We start from the raw sequence: 21,444 nt of genomic DNA, 5'->3' as shown, positions 1-21,444 counted from the left end.
ATTAGAATATTGTGATAAAGTTCTTTATTTTCTGTAATGCAATTAAAAAAACAAAAATGTCATGCATTCTGGATTCATTACAAATCAACTGAAATATTCCAAGCCTTTTATTCTTTTAATATTGCTGATTATGGCTTACAGCTTAAGAAAACTCAAATATCCTATCTCTAAATATTAGAATATCATGAAAAAGTATACTAGTAGGGTATTAAACAAATCACTTGAATCGTCTAATTAACTCGAAACACCTGGAAACACATTTTCAAATGTTTGATTTTGTTTTGCTGTTATAAATCTTTTTTACTTGGTCTGAGGAAATATTCAAATTTTATGAGATAGGATTTTAGAGTTTTCTTAAGCTGTAAGCCATAATCAGCAATATTAAAGAATAAAAGGCTTGCAATATTTCAGTTGATTTGTAATGAATCCAGAATGCATGACATTTTTGTTTTATTAATTGCATTACAGCAAATAAAGAACTTAATCACAATATTCTAATTTTCTGAGACAGTCCTGTATATATATATATATATATATATATATATATATATATATATATATATATGATATATATCATATATATATATATCATATGTATATATATATACATTTGATATATATATATATATATTTAAATATATATATCAGATATATATATATATATCATATATATATATATATATATATATGATATATATATATCTATATATATATATATATATATATATATGACATATATATCATATATATATATATGATATGTCATATATATATGATATATATATATATATATACATGATATGATATATATATATATATATATCTGATATATATATCAGATATATATATATGATATATATATATGATGACAGAGAAAGTCATTTTTAAAGCCCTTTATACAACGAATAAGGCGACATTTATTAATTTAGTAGAGCTGAGATGAACTGCAAGAAAAGTGTTTCTCATCGCACATCGTCATCAGTCATTAATCTGAATCAAATGTGAAGTTGTGGACTTTAATTGCATTTCTTTACATCTCTGACCTGGTGGCGAACATGGCCCGCAGAGAGGAGAAAGTGGCAGCGTCCTCCTTCAGGGCTTTCAGCTCGTTCCTGAGCTTCATCATGGTGGTTGTCACCATGGACTTCTCCGCCTCATACTTACTCTTCAGGTTGGCCAGGACCCCCTCTGCCGTCTGGGTGAACACACACACACACATAGACTTACACACATGTATATTCTAGTGTTTTTGATTTAACTTTCCTTCCTTCAGTGTCTACTTCCCACTATCACACTTAACCACACGCAGACTTCGCTGTAAATCCACTGCTGTAAAAACCTTTGCTTTATAGTGCCAGGAGTGCAGTAGATGCTTACAGCAAGTGAGTTTTTAGTACTCAGTACAGGAAGTGACTCTTGAAACAGGCGGAATCAGTGTGGCAGTGTAATAGTTTGCACTGTGTGTAGATCTAATTGAATGCAGGTCCATCAGAGTTCTGTTTCCTGTCCTGGTTGACGTGTTCTCAGTCCACTATGTGAGCTGTATCCTCTGCATTGTGTCACTGATGCACACGTTCCTTGGGGAGAAATTATATAAAACAGTCCTTTTGTTTCATTGATTGTCGAAATCTGGATATTGGAACATGCCTACTACTCATTACCTTCGCATTGAAAATGCGGAAGGTTATGTTTTGATCGCCGTGTATTTATTTATTTATGTATTTATTTATTTATTTGTATGCGTGTTACTCACATAACTCAAAAAGTATTAAACCGAATGGCATGAAATTTGGTGGGATGATTGGTTATTATCCGGGGACCATTTGATTATATTTTGGGATTGATCGGGTCAAAGGTCAAGGTCATGAAAAGGTCAAAATCTTCTTTTTACCATAGCGCGGTCAATTTTTATCCAATTGGCATGCAACTAATGCCAAAATGTTCATAATTCAATGCCCAATCTTGTGATATGCGAAGGTTTGCGCTCTACCGAGTGCCCGTTCTAGTTATTCATAATTTTGGTCATATTCATTAGATGTTTATGTAACTCTGTTCCTTCTGGTCACATGACATCTATTGCTTCTGTCTGTCCTGGAGAGGGATCCTCCTCTGTTGCTCTCCTGTAGGTTTCTTCACTTTTTTTCTGTTTCTTGGGAGTTGTTCCTGATCCGATGTGAGGTCAAAGGTCAGGGATGTCGTATGTGAACAGATTGTAAAGCCCTCTGAGGCACATTTGTCATTTGTGATTGTGGGCTGTACAAAATAAACTGGATGGATATTGTTGCAGTACTGCTGTACAGCATTTACTGGTTTGTGCTTCTCAATACTCCATCCATACTCTGTCGCTGACTCTTTTATTCCAGCATTATTGGATTTCACATGGGGTCAGGGTGAGGAAACATATTTATGACAGTTTTGATACAGACTGTCTGAATGTCGAACCAACAATCATAACCAAAACATTTTCACAACATGTTTCACAGTCCAAAATGTGATGATTCATGTCAGTATCATTGAATCCACTCGTCACACGTCCGCATCGTGCGTCTCACCTGTTTGTTCGCCCTGAGCACCAGTCTGAGGGTGGCGATCTGCTCCCTCTTGGTGCTGAGCAGAGATTTGAGCTTCAGGATCTCCTCCAAGCAGCTCTCTTTGTCCTTGTCCAGCAGAGGGGCCAGTTCCCTGGCTGCAGCTCTTTGTCGAGACAGCTGCAGAGACATGTCCACTGCCCGCTGGAGGTACTTCACCTAGGGGAGGGGAGGGGAGAGGAGGTGAGGAGACGAGACGAGAGGACGGAAAGAGAGGAGGGAAGAGGAACGGGAACGCCATCGTTGTACCTGCTCTCTGATGATGGCGTTGAGGTTGTAGACATTCATGGGCTCCCGACGCAGCTCACCAGCTGGCTCCAGGGCGGGAGATGATGACGACGACGATGACGAAGAGGCACTGATGCTGGGCGAGCGGGTTGGAGGCGTGCTGGGCGGCGGGCTCTGCTCAGACGACGCCTGCAGGCCCTCCTTGTCCTCCTTCTTGTCCTCTACCCTTCCCTCGCCAGATAAGGGCTCCTTGGACGGAGACTGCGAGGGGCTTCGCGACCCCCCGGGGGTTAAGTTTGCCGAAACAACGGCGGCCAGCCGCCTGGCAAGGCGTGGTGTGAGGAAGACTTTGCTGGTGTCAGAAGACATGGCTTTGAGGCTGGCACTGAGGCCCCGGAGCCCTCTGCCTTGTCTAGATGTAAACAAAACAAGTAAATGAGGTTTTATTGACCTGAAGAACCTTTAATATCTGCATCCAGATTCAGACGGCGCTGCAAAAATTTAAAAAATACGACATTTGCTTTATATAGAGCTTTTCAAAATACTCCAAGACCCGATATAAACGTTAAAATCATCATGAAAGATTATAACAATATATTGAATAGCCTGCAGTCCTCTCTATAATGCAGGCTCCATCACGGTCACTTTGAGAAACCTTCTGCTTCTTACGAATAAAACAACAGTCAGACCTGTAGTAGTCCAGCATGACGCGGTTGGGCGTCTCGTTGTTGCACAGACAGACGTGGTGGTAGAGCTGGGCGAGCTCCTCGCTGAGCATCACCAACTCATCCTGAGCTGCGTTCAACACACCCTGGCTCTCATTGGCTGCTGACTGAGCCGTCTGCAACTCCAACTCCAGACTCGACGTCTGAGAGAAGAGGAGAGGAAATCCTGACCTCAATAATTCCAATAGAACAGTTATATATGATGTATATGTTGTGAATATATTGGTTTATGTAGATATAAAAGTGTATGGATGGGTGTATGTAAACTGTATAAAGACTGTGTAGATATATAAATGAAAGGAAATTGAGAGCCATACAAGGGAGGGGGTGGGATGGGGAAAAGTTTGTGTAATATTTTTGTTTTGTTTTGTCTTGTTTTGTTACCTTTGCATTGAAAATGCGGAAGGTTATGTTTTGATCGCCGTGTATTTATTTATTTATTTGTATGAGTGTTACTCGCATAACTAAAAAGTATTAAACCGAATCGCATGAAATTTGGTGGGATGATTGGTTATTATCCGGGGACCATTTGAATAGATTGTGGGATCAATCGTGTCAAAGGTCAAGGTCAAGGTCATGAAAATGTCAAAATCTTCTTTTTACCATAGCACGGTCAATTTGTATCCAATTGGCATGCAACTAATGCCAAAATGTTCATAATTCAATGCCCAATATTGTGATATGCGAAGGTATGCGCTCTACCGAGGGCCCATTCTAGTTTTCTCCTTGTTTTCATCTTATGATGTTAAAAAAAACATCATCCTTGTGTGGTGTTTCTATAAGTCTATACATTTGTGTATTTTCTTTTTGAAAATAAGAATTTCAGTATAACAAACTGTAAATGCTGGCTATTTCACCATAAATATCCTGTAAAAAAAATCTTAATAAAAATAAATCTTTTTTAAAAAAATTATAGTCGACGTGACATTTTATGACGCGCTGTTTACCTTCTCCCGGCTCTCTCGGCAGCCCTTCTCTAATGAGGCGACCTGCCTCTCCAGCTTCTGGAGCTGAACGCTCCGCCTCGGCTTCTCCTCGGCCGCCCCCTCGACGCACTGAGCCAGTCTGTCGCGCAGTGCTTTCACTTCCGCCTTCAGCTCCACCACCTCGGTCACAGCAACACGGTACTTGCACTGCAGGATCTCCAGACCAGGGGTCTGGTATGAAAACGCCAGACTTTTGTTGAGTGTCTCACTCCTGTCCTCCTCCACAGTTCCTCCCTCCTCTTCAGACTCCATCATGGCCTCCGGGTGGAGCTGGGAGGTGGCGCTGACATGGGCTTCCTGGTTGAGGTGTGCCCTTCGATGCAGGCGGCGGAGGGCAGTCGCTCTCTGGCTAAGGCGGAGGACCTTCTCGTGCTGCTCGTTCAGGGCTCCCTGGGTGTGTTGCAGCTGCGTCTGGGACTCCTGCAGACTGGTCATCAGTGAAACTTTCTCACGTTCAACCTGAAGGAGGCAGCAACAAGATTAGGTCGAACTTTTTTCCAAATCACATTCTGCTGCTTCATCTTCAATTATTGCAATTTTAAAATCAATTGTTATTGTCATTTGAGTCTTCTGAAAGGTAGTTTTTGCAAAGGCACGGTTCAGATTACAGAACGTTGGCACTGATTGATCTATCGCAATAATCAAATGGAGAAATCTGGATCCGGTAATTGTTATGTATCGTATATCTGCTAATGGAAGCTCGTCAGGTCTGCCTCAGTCACATGGAACCTGTTGGATGTTCACAGTATCTGCAAGAGGCCACAACAGCCAGTGAGACGAATACCTCCAATTTGTGATTTTGGTCAATAAAAAATAAAACTGAATTGAATAGAATGCCACACCCGTGATGAGTAGCTAGTGACAGTAAACAAGAGACAAAGCAAAGAGCAGGAAAAGACAGATCCCTGAGGAAGGAGGGTTTCAAAGGAAGCTTTAAGCATGTTTGTCATGCGTTAGCCCTCACACACACACTCTCAAGATAACTGTGTAGAGGAAAACTCCTTTAGTATGCAATGGTGTACATAACTTTAAAACCACTATTATATACCCATATATTAAGAGTAGAAACAGTGGTACAAGTATCCATCCTACTAATTCATAATCTATCATTTGAGAAAATGGAAAAATGGTAAATGGACGTGTACTTGTATTGCACTTTTCTAGTTGTACCACCAGTACCATCAGAAAGTTGCACACACGTGCATTGTGTCACTCTTCATTCATTTCAAAGAGAAGTGGAGGTCCGAATGCACAACACTCAGTTAAATGTGGTTTTCCACCACCTTCAGACACGGAGCACCTCCACAATCAGGCTTCAACTGGGAACCTACACTGAACCAGATGTTTTGAACTGCAATATAACAAAAAGATGCATGGAACCCCACTTTCCCCCCCATATTTAAGTCAATAGTTCAGGTTCCATCAGGTGGAAAGAAATAACAATGTGGCACAGACATGAATTGACATTTGAACAGAGCAGCCGAGACATCAACAGCTGCTGAGAAACACACCCAGAGTGGTCGATGGGGTGATGTGGCAGCCGAGATATAAATAAGCTCTTCCTGCAGCCCATCCTATTAGCAGGGAGCGGCAATGGATGGGGTTACACCGACAGGATCCCAAGCGGAAGCACATACACATGGAAGAATGGATCCAACGAGCACAATACAGAGCTCCAAGTTACTTGAGCATGATCTGATATACTTCGTAACTGGTTATGAGAGTTTGGGAAGGTATGATCCGGATCCAATGTGAGGTCCCAGGAAAAGGTTTCTTCCATTTTTTCCCCGTGAAAGGGTTGTTTGGGAGTTTTTCCTGATCCGATGTGAGGTCAAAGGTCAGGGATGTCGTAGCCCTCTGAGGCAAACTCGTAATTTGTGATATTGGGATATATAAAACAAACTGATTTGAATTGAATTATGAGAGAGAGGTAGAAAGACTGAATGTGCAACTATGTGTGAGAGGCGAAGACAAAGTGAGAGACATGCATTGGGAATACTGTCTGTCAGAGTGAATTATTCAAACAGCAGAGCATATTAAAGAGGAGTCTACTCGATTATTAACCTGCTATCTGCTCAAAATGGAGACCACCAAGAGAATGCACAGTCATCTGACACCCTTTAGAAAATGCTTCACGAAAAGATGTGCAAAAATGTGCCTTTGTCAGAGAACGAAATGCCTGCAGCATTCACTTCTTCTGTAGATGGCGTAAAATTCTTATTACCTTCGCATTGAAAATGCGGAAGGTTCTGTTTTGATCGCCGTGTATTTATTTATTTACTTATTTGTATGCGTGTTACTCGCATAACTCAAAAAGTATTAAACCGAATCGCAAGAAATTTGGTGGGATGATTGGTTATTATCCGGGGAACATTTGATTAGATTTCGTGATCGATCGGGTCAAAGGTCAAGGTCAAGGTCATGAAAAGGTCAACATCTTCTTTTTACCATAGTGCGGTCAATTTGTATCCAATTGGCATGCAACTAATGCCAAAATATTCATAATTCAATGCCCAATCTTGTGATATGTGAGGGTATGCGCTCTACCGAGTGCCCATTCTAGTCTATCTATGTTTAAAGCGAGAATCCTGCGATATCGCAGTCATGTGCATTGTGTTTTATGAGTTACGTAACTTGTCATGCGTTTTGTGAATACTAATGAGATTGTTCTAACACCATATTTAGACGTGAAGTCTTGTGGGTTCATGGAGAGCCACAGTCTCGTGAGGCCACCAGATCCACCTTTACTTACCCAAACCCATCCCACAACATGTGAACGAGTGTGGGACTCAGTTCTAAACATCTGTGGGATGGACCTCCACGAGACACTCAGTCTGCGGTGCAGTCCTGTACCCCAGGGATGGACAAGGCTGCCTAAAAAAAAGGCTTGCACTGGCTGTGAAGCTGGAAAAGCATGACATCATCAGTATTCCACTCCCTGACACAGGTCATGCTGGCATATCACCGCTAGCGCCTCGGTAATTGATCATTCTTGAAGGTCGGTCTTTTTTCTTTTTAGAGGGCAGTTGTGTTTCGGTCGTATCTCGTTGGGGGAAGAGGAGGCACTGGAACTGGAGCGTGTTGAGGCGCAGTGGCAGCAATGGCCTCGCCTTGGATCGACCGTTTTGCTGTGTGTGTGTGTTGCTTCGACTTTTGAGGTTCAGCTTTGCATAAGAAGCTTGGAGCAGATGAGCCCTGGTGCTCTGGAGGAGTGGTCAATACAGCCCATTGGAGGATATCTGATATCTGATCTGGGGGGGGAAGCTGCGACATGTTGAGCCAGATGCTCCGTTAAAAGGTCCGTCATGCCATAATTCTAGTCAAAAGCCTTGTGCTCCTCACAGCGGTCCTCATTGTGTCTTGACTCCCAGACAGGGCTCTCTGAGCAGAGTCCTTCAATCATTCTTTTATCAAGCATCTTTAAAAACGGATGCAAGCTTTTATGTCGTCACGTTCTTGACTCCTCACTCGTTACAAGTTACAGGATTTTTCGGAATCTTGTTTAGAGTACTTCGTGGTCTTGGTGCTCTCTTATAGGATGTAATAAGATAGCCCCACAGTGGGGACAGCAACAGGGATCGTGCAACGAAAAAAGTAAACAGGAACAAAATTAAATAATCTAATCAAACTGATTCATCATATCCTGATTCCTCCCCGGTGTCTGAGGGAGAGGAACCACAAGTCCTTCCTTCCTGCTGCTGTCAGGCTGCACAACACGCTGGAGATCCTGGCAAACTCAGCACTTTACTTTGTTTCCCCCCCTGTATATTTAGTATTAGTATTAGTATTTAGTTTTGTGTTTTATATTTATCTTCATTGATGCTCTGATGTGCACCACTGCTGTGATTTTTGAAATTTCCCCACTGTGGGACGAATAAAGGTATATCATATCATATCAAACAGCAAATATATAATAATAAAAAAGTAAACAAACTCCAAACCTCTTATCCAATTTAGGGTGGCAGGGCGCTGACATTGGGTTCAGGCGGGTTCACCTGGACCGGTCTCTAGTTTATCTCAGGGCTCGTATCGAGACAGACAACCATTCACTCTCATTCAAAGCTATGGGACATCTAGAGTCCAATTAACCTGAGCTGCATGTCTTCGGACTGTGGAAAGAAGCCGAAGAACCCAGAGTGAACCCATGCTGATACAGGGAGAACATGCAAACCCCATACAGAAGGACCGCCCGGACTGGGATTTGAACCCAGGCCCCTCTTGCTGTGAGGCGACAGACTTTAGAAGGTAGCAGTAGCAGAGTGGCCACGACTTCATACTCAACCTGAACCAGCAACAGATTTCAACGAGATGAAATCAAGAAACTGGATCGCTAATCAGTGTCATTTTTAAAATCATGACTTAAAACTTCCTAGATAGTTGATTAGAGAGCAGACTCACCGTTATCAGCTGCTGCTTGAGCCTCTGGATCTCCGTCAAGTTCATCTCGTTGAAGAGATCAGACGTCACCATTCGGCACTCTCCATTCGCTCTGGACATCGACCCGGCTCCAATTCCACCTTGGTGGCCGTTGAGCCTGATGGAGCAGAGTAGAGTACTTCTCTAAAATCAAGAAGATACATTGCTTCCCACAAGTTATGTATAGAAAGATAGAGAGATATAACCAGAGTACCAGGGTGCAGGCCAACGCTTAAAAGCCCAATGTGTGGGATCTAGGAGTATCTATTGACGGAAGTAGATGATGAACCAGCTGAAGATGGAAGTCCGTCACCTTGCATTTATCTGAAGGCCACCGTAATTGACCGACACGCTTGGAAAGAGAGGGGTGAGCTGGCTGAGAGTTTTTTTTCCACGTGAAGGATTATTTGGGAGTTTTTCCTGATCCGATGTGAGGTCAAAGGTCAGGGATGTCTATGTGTACAGATTGTAAAGCACTCTGAGACAAATTTCTAATTTGTGAAAATGGGCTACACAAATAAACTGAATTGAATTGAATTGCTCAGTTGATTCCAATATGTAACCTCACTGCTCCATGCCACTACATTTTACACACAGGACCTTTAATAACACTATACAATCATCAACGAGCACGGCCTATTTACAAAATGTTATAGCTGAATATTTTTTATATATTTAGTTATTGTCACTTCCCCAAAAACAAGTTGCCTTGGTGGATGAAGTTCATGATCCGTCTTTAACACAGGTAATGTACCACAGTCCTTCAAAGTATTACCTTTAATTAGTACCTCTCTACTAGATATTATCAATGTGTCTTTGCTAACAGGTAATATACCACAGTCCTTTAAAGTAGCTGTAATTAAACCTCTCCTGAAGAAGCCCACTCTTGATCCAGATCGTGATTGTGAAATTAGGCAATATAAATAAAATGTAATATTGAACTATTTACAAAATAAAGCAAAGCTAATTATTTAGATATAATGCATTCCCATGAGACTTGTAGGAGTTGACTATTTTCAAGAATCACCAGCAATGAAAATGCTAAATTCTTCCTTTCAACATCATTTTTCTGAGGCGTGCTCCACCCCACCTCATTGTCTCTTCTGCGTTCGGGGAGAGCAGAGCGGTCGGTGTGCCGGTGCCGCTGGGCGGAGCCGAGGTGAAGGTCAGGTGGGCACTGCCGGTGTAGGCCACGTCACACATGCTGAGGTGGTGGACCAGCTCCCTGCGCAGGTGGTTCTTCTGCTCGCGCTCGCTCTTCAGAGACTCCAGCGCCTCCTCCAGCTGGTTATCTGAGATGTCCTTCAAACGCAGCGCGTCCTGCAACTGGCTGTTGAGGAGCTCGGTCTCCTCCTCCAGGACCTTGATCTCATGCTTCAGACCTTCATACTCCACCTGAGCCAGGGATGGAGCGACAGATACCAACGGGATGAGATCTAGAGACTGGATCGCTAAAGTACGGTATCACGAACATGAAGTTCCTTATCTGCATTAGAACAGTCGCTATGTGGGTCGTATCATAGGGGCCCTGTTGAAGCTTTCTTGTAAATAAATAAAGTCGTGTTTACATCCTGGAGAACTAATAAATGTACTGGATATATTTCCTTGTAATTCCTTGAAATACCATTTTTAATTAATTATGGAAATGTCCTGGCCTACACATTAATATTTTACAGACTTAAGAAAACATATGTGTTTGTTACAGATCCCTGCAAAAAACATCTCCATAATCATGTGATTGTTTTGCAATGAAAATGAATTATCTTCTGATATCACAAATTGTAATTGCAATATCAGTCAAAATATTAGCAAATGTATTTATTTTTGGGCAATCCCACAAGCAATCTTGTTATGGTGTATGAGAGGAGATCGATATTGTAGGGGAAGAACTCAAACCTGTGAGACATTGTAAGAATAAAAATATCCACATTGGAAAAAAAAACATACTTGGCATTCTTCACAAATCTCTGACTGTGTTGAGTAGCTCAGTGTGTGTGTCTGTCTGTGTGTGTGTGTGTGTGTGTGTGTGTGTGTGTGTGTGAATCATCTTTACCTGATTCTGTTTCAACGTCGACACCAGTTTTTGCAGCGTGATGTTCTCCTCCTCGAGCTCGGTGTAGTCCTGGAGCAGTCGAGACTCTCGGAACTTGTACTCCCGGATCTCCTCTCGCATCCGGCTGCGCTGCAACTCCAACATCTCGTTACTCTGCTGAGACAGTTCAGGGATGACAGAGCTGGAGCTGCATGCTGTTGACGCCACAGGTAACCCCGTGACAAGTGACTGGAATCAGTGTAAAAGTGACTGGGTGAAGGACTCAACACAACGCATAGGAAACCAAATGGTCAACAAAAGCCGACTGGAGATACATAAACAATTTGCGCACTCTGGCTTCTGCCTACTGGCCAATTCTACTGTCATTTAATTTCTGGATATATTGTGTGATGTAATGACTGTGTATTTACTCTGGAGAGTCAGGCAGGTGTGTCTACATACAGATGTATCAGATATGTGGATGGCGAAATAAAGTCAACTCTTTGTATCTATTTTGTTTGTATTTATTTTCCCGTTCCTCTCGGTGGGCGTGCCAGTGGGAGGGGTGGGTTTGTTATCTGTTGGTATATGTCAATAAAAAGATGAAAAACAATGGAAATTTCAGTTAAAGTACATGTTTACTGTGTTATGTGTGTGTCAATCTTTCCAAATTAAAAAGTTAAAAATTAAAAAAAGATTAGACATCTTAGATGATATAGCTTCAATCATCATTATCTCCAATAGGTTTGGTATGAATCGGACCCAGGGTGTTGGAGAAAACGCCAATTATGCGTTTTTCAGTTGGCGGAGCTTAGGGTCCTGAGAGGCTTTTTTGTAGAGCAGGTCCAAGTGGACTTGTATAACAAAGAACTAGTCATTTGAACATACTGGGTGAGGGGCGTCGCCGGTCAAACTTTGAGGCGGCGCTAGAGAGCAATTTTTGAAAGCCGAATTTCGAGGTCCATGTCATCCGTCTATTTTCACCAAACCTGACGAGCTCGCCAAATTTGGTGAGTTTTGGGGTATGATACGTACCCCCAATATGCCCCCAATGTTCAAAAATAAAAAGCGGAAGAAGAATAATACCCCTAACAATTTCAATAGGGTCCTCTCGGACAGACTTCGTCTGTCGCTCGGACCCTAATTTAAAAAAAGCTGTCTGGAGGACGCTCTACCACTGCGCCTCAGGAGCAGCTGGCTCTGAACTGATATGATGTTCTGTACCTCCCTCAGCTCCTGCAGCAGTGTGCTCAGGTGTTCGCTGTCGGCCTGCGCGGTGGAGGCGGTGGCTCGGCTGAGCTTCAGCGCCGCCTGGAGCTCCAGGAGGCGGCCCATGTAGTACGCCTCCTTGGTGGCGGACTCCTGCAGCAACGTCTCCTCGTTGGTTTCTCCATCTGCTGCTACCTTGCGCTGGGTGGAGTAGGCCTGGCCGAACGCCTGGAACACGACGGAGAGGGGGAGGAAATGTGTCATGGACATGATTGGGAGATGAACCGTTCGAATAAATGTTCACTGAATGGTCAGAAATTCAAATGCACATCAGAAGATACCAAAGTCAACAGCAACTATGGATCAAGAACTTTCTTTATAGAAATGATCAGTTAACAATAATAATTGATTTCCAATCCGTATTCTTAATTTCAAAGTATCTTTGCTGATTACCTTCGCATTGAAAATGCGGAAGGTTATGTTTTGATCGCAGTGTATTTATTTATTTTTATGCGTGTTACTCGCATAACTCAAAAAGTATTAAACCGAATCGCATGAAATTTGGTGGGATGATTGGTTATTATCCGGGGACCAATTGATTAGATTTTGGGATCGATCGGATCAAATGTCAAGGTCAAGGTCATGAAAAGGTCAAAATCTTCTTTTTACCATAGCGCGGTCAATTTCTATCCAATTGGCATGCAACTAATGCCAAAATGTTCATAATTCAATGCCCAATCTTGTGATATGTGAAGGTATGCGCTCTACCGAGTGCCCGTTCTAGTTTTGTATTGCATTTGTACAAATGAAATGCAGATCTATGACAGCAACTTTAGCCTCCGTAAGTACGCAGAGGATATGGGGGACAGTGAATTTGAAAAACGCTAACTAAAACTACAATTGAGGTCTAAGCCGTAGAGACGGCAACTTTAATTTCGGTGTCACTTTTTCTAGATTGTTTGCTTTCAGAAAATGAAAATAGCTTTTGATGGGCGCAAAGACTTCTGAGGATGGTTTAGTCTTGAGGAGAATACCCTCAAGATAGCAACGTCATATTCTAGTATTGGAAACACAGGGGCGAGGAATAAAAGCAAGCTCACAAAAAGAGTCAACACTGCCAGCAATATTATTCAGAAAGCCCATAACCAAACCATCAGTTCAGGAACCTGTACATCCTGTTGAAGGAATTTGAAATCTCCATTCAGGAAGAAAATACAGGGTCACCACAGCAACCAGAAACATTATTTATTTATTATAAACACTCCTCATAAACATAAATTATTAGATATGTCTATGTAAGATATTTATGAACTGCGTTTTCTTTTTTATTATATGTTTTCCTATTTTTAGTCCGAGAGGAGTTGGACTCTGTGTTTACATCATGATGTTGGTGCTCGAACATCAGTCAGTTGGTGGATCATTTCCCTGTAAAACCGTGTATTCCGCTCCAGATGAGTTTGTTTACAAAATAAGAGTTGCAGTAAAATAGGCTTCTCACCATCATTGAATCACAATGACCTCATACTTAATCAATAATTCACCACGTCCACTCTACTCTTTGTGTGCGTGCATGCATCTGTGTGTGTGTGTGTGCAAATATATTTTTGCAGATGCATCTTTCAGACATCTTGTCTGCCCCTAAGTGCTTCTGAGCGTGTTGCATTCATAGCCAGCAGAGGACGAGAGCTCAGATCACACACACTGTAGGAACACGATCTGGGACCACGTTACCACAAGCCAACACAAATAAACTAGCGCCTAAAAAATGTCCATAAACTGTGACGACGTTCCCAAACTTTATATTGATATCTTCTCCTCGACTTAATGACGTTACACTGACTGCTTTGTGCTGTTGTCAGGCGAGCCTGGTAGATGGACCTGTACTTGTATTTCTCTTTTCTAGTCTTCTGACCACTCAAAGCTCTTTAACACTACATGTCATCATTCACCCATTCACACCCATTCATACACTGATGGGAGGAGCTAAGGTACCAGCTGCTCATCAGTAGTAACTAACATTCACACACATTCAATTTCAATTCAATTCAGTTTATTTTAGGTATATTTGATCTAATATCAAGACTGTGTACACATGTATTTAACACTGAGTATCTTGCATGTACTGTATGCTTCAGGATGAACAAAGTTCTGATCTAATTATCTTTCAACTGTACTCTGGGAGAGCAATATAACATTTCATGTCAAGTCTTTTTTTATGGTGACTCTGCACAGATTACTAGACCTTTAAAGCCCCTTTCCCAATGGACAAAAAAAACCATTACCACCCACTAACTTCTGGCTTTTGTCTTCAGGGGGAAAGGTGACAGACGGCATTCATTATAGTGGGGGGTATTTACATGACACCCATGGTGCACACTCTAATTTAAGTCCATCCGTCTCCATCCAAGTCAGCGCTCGGTCATCTTTCAAAACTAGCCTGCTTGGACTTTGAAAGAGAGATTTGAATAAAGAGCTAATATTAAACAGAAGTAACCACAGCGACCTTTTCGCTGGGCTCCATACTGTGTGACTTACTTAAGAAATCAGTCATGTACAGAGCCGTTGCATACTGGAATGTGCTCCCCTCATGTGTGACTCTAACAAGAAATAAATGTGATTTCAAAAGGGAACTTAAGGCAGCAATAATCAGAAAGGAAATTATAGTAGATTATGTTATTATTTTAGGTATTTAAGGTATTTAGGGATTATTATTTTACTTTTAATGTAAATGTTGTTTTCTAAGTCTAAGTGTTTTTGTGATAATTGATCATGCTGTACTGCATTTTATGTATTTGTATTGTTTTTTTGCCTGGACCCCAGGAAGAATAGTCTCCACTACGGTGTAGACTAATGGGGATCCTTAATAAACTAAACTAAACTAAACTCAGACGGGTTTTTCAACACATTTATACAACCTGCATGTACAGTAAAGGCTGTAAACTGTCAGTGTCATACCCATCCACAGACCGACGGGGCACGGCCTACAGGAGCTATTCTGGGGCAAGTGGATTGCCCAAGGGCACATCGACATGGACCAGTGAACCCGGGGGTTCAAACCGCAGATCGTCTGATCGAAGGACGACGCGCTCTTTCCGCCGAGCCGTAGTCACCACATTCCTCGTCCTTGCACACACACACAGCAAAGGCCTCTTTCCTTAGAAACACTGGCCTCACGCAAGAATCGCTGGTTCGTGCCGATTGGTTCTCGAGCGGCGCTGACGAGTGATTGAGGAGAACGAACCACGTTCTGTCTTAACTGCTGCTGACACGGTTGCAAATCATTGACTTTCCTTCATGGATCTCTCTGAAAGCAGGTGCCGGTACTGTAGAATGTGGCTCTACATGTTAGAGCCCAGCCAACATGAAGACGTTGAAGGACCATTGTTTAGACGTTCAATCGAGAAGAAGTTCCAAAATATGCAAAAATAGGATCACTAAATGGACTGTACTTGTAGAGCACCTTTCTAGTGCTTTCACACTACGCGTCATCATTCACCCATTCACACGTATTCATGCGTTGATGGGAGGAGCTAAAATGAAAGGTGCCACCTGTCCATCAGGAGTAGCTGACATTCACACATCGTAAGCACAGCTAAGTCATACACTACGCTGTAGATGCTACACTCCGCTGTACACACTACATAAGCCTACACTAAGTCATACACTACATAAGTCTACACTATGTCATACACTACATAAGCCTACACTAAGTCATACACTACATAAGCCTACACTAAGTCATACACTACATAAGTCTACACTATGTCATACACTACATAAGTCTACACTATGTCATACACTACATAAGTCTACACTAAGTCATACACTACATAAGTCTACACTATGTCATACACTACATAAGTCTACACTAAGTCATAAACACTACATAAGCCTACACTAAGTCATAAACACTACATAAGCCTACACTATGTCATACACTACATAAGTCTACACTATGTCATACACTACATAAGCCTACACTAAGTCATACACTACATAAGTCTACACTATGTCATAAACACTACATAAGCCTACACTATGTCATAAACACTACATAAGCCTACACTAAGTCATACACTACATAAGTCTACACTATGTCATACACACTACATAAGTCTACACTAAGTCATAAACACTACATAAGTCTACACTAAGTCATAAACACTACATAAGTCTACACTAATTCATACACTACATAAGTCTACACTATGTCATACACTACATAAGCCAACACTAAGTCATACACTACATAAGTCTACACTAAGTCATACCCTACATAAGTCTACACTAAGTCATACACTACATAAGTCTACACTATGTCATACACTACATAAGCCTACACTAAGTCATACACTACATAAGTCTACACTAAGTCATACACTACATAAGCCTACACTATGTCATACACTACATAAGCCTACACTATGTCATACACTACATAAGTCTACACTATGGCATACACTACATAAGCCTACACTATGTCATACACTACATAAGTCTACACTAAGTCATACACTACATAAGTCTACACTAAGTCATACACTACATAAGCCTACACTAAGTCATACACTACATAAGCCTACACTGTCATACACTACATAAGTCTACACTAAGTCATACACTACATAAGTCTACACTATGGCATACACTACATAAGCCTACACTATGTCATACACTACATAAGTCTACACTAAGTCATACACTACATAAGCCTACACTAAGTCATACACTACATAAGCCTACACTGTCATACACTACATAAGTCTACACTAAGTCATACACTACATAAGCCTACACTATGTCATACACTATATAAGTATACACTAAGTCATACACTACATAAGCCTACACTGTCATACACTACATAAGTCTACACTAAGTCATACACTACATAAGCCTACACTAAGTCATACACTACATAAGCCTACACTATGTCATACACTACATAAGTCTACACTAAGTCATACACTACATAAGCCTACACTAAGTCATACACTACATAAGTCTACACTAAGTCATACACTACATAAGCCTACACTAAGTCATACACTACATAAACCTACACTAAGTCATACACTACATAAGTCTACACTAAGTCATACACTACATAAGCCTACACTAAGTCATACACTACATAAGTCTACACTATGTCATACACTACATAAGTCGACACTATGTCATACACTACATAAGTCTACACTATGTCATACACTACATAAGTCTACACTATGTCATACACTACATAAGTCTACACTATGTCATACACTACATAAGCCTACACTAAGTCATACACTACATAGGCCTACACTGTCATACACTACATAAGTCTACACTATGTCATACACTACATAAGCCTACACTATGTCATACACTACACAAGTCTACACTATGTCATACACTACATAAGTCTACACTATGTCATACACTACACAAGTCTACACTATGTCATACACTACATAAGTCTACACTATGTCATACACTACATAAGTCTACACTATGTCATACACACTACATAAGCCTACACTGTCATACACTACATAAGTCTACACTATGTCATACACTACATAAGTCTACTCTATGTCATACACTACATAAGCCTACACTATGTCATACACTACATAAGTCTACACTAAGTCATACACTACATAAGTCTACACTATGTCATACACTACATAAGTCTACACTATGTCATACACTACATAAGTCTACACTATGCTGTACAGACTACTTAAGCCTACACTAAGTCATACACTACATAAGTCTACACTATGTCATACACTACATAAGTCTACACTATGTCATACACTACTACTAAGTCATCGGACCCTATGAGACGGCATAGATCCTATCTGCCTGATGGATCATCGAGGTTTGGGTTGTGGAATTCCTGTTCCTGACTACGCCACTGTCCTGTTGAGACTCCGCCCACTGTTGAGACTCCGCCCACTCCTCCTCCCCACCGCCATCTGCCTGATGGATCGTGGAGGTCTCCATCGTGGAATATGCCTACTATGAACTATTCATACACTCTGTCATATTCATTGAATGTATTTTAACTCTAAATCTGTCCTTCTGTACACATTACATCTATTGTTCTGTCCATCCTGGAGAGGGATCCTCCTCTGTTGCTCTCCTGAAGGTTTCTTCCCTTTTTTCCCCCCTGAAGGGTTATTTGGGAGTTTTTCCTGGTCCGATGTGAGGTTTTGGGGCAGGGATGTCTATGTGTACAGATTGTAAAGCACTCTGAGACAAATTTGTAATTTGTGAAATTGGGCTATACAAATAAACTGAATTGAATTGAATTGAATAAGTCTACACTATGCTGTACAGACTACATAAGCCTACACTTAGTCATACACTACATAAGCCTACACTAAGTCATATAATATGCTGTACACACTGTATAATCCGACACTATTATCCACACTACACTGTACACACTACATTAGTCTATACTAAGTCATACAACATGTTGTCGTATACACACTTCATGAACACTATATTGACAAAGTGCAGACACACAGTGACTTCCCCTTGTAGGTGATGTCACTGCAGTGTCTGTACCGACACCACACCCATCACAGACAAGGGGGAGGAAACGCGGTTTGTACTTATTATTATAAACAACAATTATTCATAGTAAAATACCCAATATGCTGTTATTCCCGCTCCTCCAATGGGACAATGTTCTGACTTTCTCTGTTTCATATTGAATATTGAATTGGGGTTTTGGACCGGTGATCGAACACAACAAACTTCCAAAGGCAGCACTTTCAGCACTTGAAAAGTGTGATGAAGATTGTTTAACATTTTACAGGCGAAACTATCGATGGAGTCAACCAGAAAATAACCAACAGGATGAATAATATGATGTGAACAATGATGGAAATATTACTTTGAGTAGCAGTCGAGCCAACCGCTCAGTCAGATGAGTTCAGTCACGTCATCTTGGAGGTAGGAATAGAATAGAAAAGATTCTGTTGTTGACGGCTCGCCCCCCCCCACACACACACACACACACACACACATACACACACACAGGAACATGTTATTATTATACTTAATAGAGATGTAATAACTACATAACTACATAAAATACAAACTAAATTGAATTAAATTAGAATGAATTACGTAAACACTGAACAAGCAGCTTCTCCAGCTTAGCTTCCAGGGACCAGCATGCAGCACTCCGCCTGCTCCCATCCATGGCCGTGTCCACTGTCAATAACAACGTGTCCGTGGCAGACCGGACTGTTTCACATGACATGCTGTTGACGCATCATATGTATGAACTGGTACTGCTGCCTGCTCAGTTGCAGGCATGCACACCTAAACACACACACACACACACACACACACACACACACACACACACACACACACACACCCTGACCTTCAGGATGGAACTGCACAGTCAGCTTGCGATTCCGACATCAGATAACACAGTGGTGAAGTATTGTTGCCATGCACATGCTGGAAAATGATGTTCTCTGATACATATCTATGATAAAAATTACAAGATCTTTTTTTAGAACCAGAAACTAGGCTCTGATCAACCCAGTTGTTCCTGGCAGGAGTTGTTTTTCCGAGAAGCGATGAAGCTGTTCACCACCTGCTCAGCAGCAAACAGGCTGACACGAGACACTCGCTGGTGAGCACAGCGGAGCATTTAGTGTCATCGCAGTGAGGAGAGTCATGCTGAGGCGCTGGACTTTTAAATGAAGCATGGATACCATTACTTTTCTCTGAGGAACCCCAGGACTTGTAAAAGGAACCAGCCGCCTTTCAGCTGTTCCACCAAACCCTTTTAGAAGTGAACCCGAAAGGGGGGAGAAGTTCTGTTGCGAAAGCACAAGAAAATCAAAGAAAGTTCTCATTGAGATCTAATTTTCAAGGCACACTTGAATATTATAGAAAGGTTGGATTATGTCATTTAAAAAAACATGAGAATGAAGCCATACATCTGAACAACAAAAAGTAAACAGTAAACATACAGATGAATAAGCAGAAAGCAAACATATGAGCAGAAAAGCAAACATATATATATATATATATATATATGCACAAAGAAGAAGCATGGGCGTTCCCTCATGGGCCTGCATCGTGCGCTGTCCAGCAGGTGTAACTACAGCACACAGTGATGCTCCTGTTTTTAATACGAACACATGACACATGATTCCCCGCTACTTTAATGTTAGTGAAGTGCACGAATGCACCAGCCGCTCCGTTAACTAGTCCGGTTCACTTCCACGCGTAACGAGCCATACCCGCGCGCTGAGCCCACCTCCTGCAGCTGCTCCAGCTCCAGCCTCAGCGTCTCCTGCTCGGCCTCCAGGTCGGCGTACTGCTGCTTCAGGCTCTGGTTCTCCTCCAGGACCACCAGCCCGCACTCCGCCGCCCGGATCTTCTCGCGGTTGGCCTCCGCCAGCTCCCGGGTCAGCCGCTCCACCTCGGCCCGGCACTGCTCCACCGTGTCCCCGCATCCTGCTCCACCGGCAGCCATCGCTCCTCTCCCACTCCCTCTGCTCTCTCCTCCTCCTCCTCCGCGTCGGATGAGCAGAGAGCCCCGCCGGAGGAGAGAAAACGTACCCCCGCCGCCGCCTCCCCTCAGAGGAGTCCCACGGCGGCTTCAGATCGCATGGAAGCAAACAAACAAGAATATACACATATGGATGAGCATCCGTAAATATCCTAAACGCGTTGTCATCATCATCATCATCATCATCATCACCAGAGACGTCTCGTGCCACGCGATGCTCTTAGTGATGCAGCCTTCTCCTCCCTCTGCTCTTGTCTGTCTGTCTGCTTTTCTGCTTATTCACCGGCCTCAGGACGCGCTCCCTGCCCGCAGCCGTGAGGCAAGGCACACTCCCCGCTCCCAGGGTTCGGCTCCTCGGCTCTGCCTCGCAGCATGACCGACAGATCACTATTCAGATCAAATTATGTCACTTTTTTAAAATTACTTTGAAAGTTTGAACGTATATAAACTTAAATGTGTGCTGATGGCAGACTTTTAAAATGAGAGAAGCACATGAATAGTATAGGTAGATAATACTTAAAACAATTTGTTTGAAATGATCTTTATTTAAAAGGGACCACCTTTTGATAGACTGGATTGTAGCTTCAGCTAATTTGCATATGTATTATCTTGACAGACCATAACAAACATAAAACAATAACAACCAGTACATGATGATACACACTACAACAGTATACGTGGTAAGAAAAACACAAAAAGCATGCCACAATGCGAAGCTACA

The 21,444-nt window shown here is 42.0% G+C and overlaps 1 protein-coding gene across 7 annotated transcripts in view; it reads right to left on the bottom strand.

The window, feature by feature from the left end:
• LOC130200330 (protein bicaudal D homolog 1-like) overlaps positions 1-20,962 on the bottom strand; it is a 61,618-nt gene extending 40,656 nt beyond the window's left edge. For all 7 annotated transcript variants that reach the window (XR_008832989.1, XR_008832988.1, XM_056424534.1 and 4 more), the window contains exons 1-11: positions 20,916-20,962; positions 20,469-20,811; positions 12,200-12,412; positions 10,997-11,149; positions 10,034-10,338; positions 8,926-9,061; positions 4,489-4,986; positions 3,506-3,684; positions 2,838-3,228; positions 2,553-2,747; positions 1,044-1,195 (exon numbers count right to left, since the gene is read on the bottom strand). Coding sequence is in view for 5 of the 7 variants with exons in the window: in XM_056424534.1 (XP_056280509.1) it covers positions 1,044-1,195; positions 2,553-2,747; positions 2,838-3,228; positions 3,506-3,684; positions 4,489-4,986; positions 8,926-9,061; positions 10,034-10,338; positions 10,997-11,149; positions 12,200-12,412; positions 20,469-20,687 (2,441 nt within the window). In the remaining 2 variants the exon portion in view is untranslated. The remainder of the gene's footprint in view (positions 1-1,043; positions 1,196-2,552; positions 2,748-2,837; positions 3,229-3,505; positions 3,685-4,488; positions 4,987-8,925; positions 9,062-10,033; positions 10,339-10,996; positions 11,150-12,199; positions 12,413-20,468; positions 20,812-20,915) is intronic.
• Between the last annotated feature and the right edge of the window lie 482 nt (positions 20,963-21,444).

This window comes from Pseudoliparis swirei, chromosome 10 (genome assembly GCF_029220125.1).
Source record: "Pseudoliparis swirei isolate HS2019 ecotype Mariana Trench chromosome 10, NWPU_hadal_v1, whole genome shotgun sequence".
NCBI lineage: Eukaryota > Metazoa > Chordata > Actinopteri > Perciformes > Liparidae > Pseudoliparis > Pseudoliparis swirei.
Note: the sequence above shows the minus strand (reverse complement) of the source record. Positions and strands in the feature narration are given on the sequence as shown.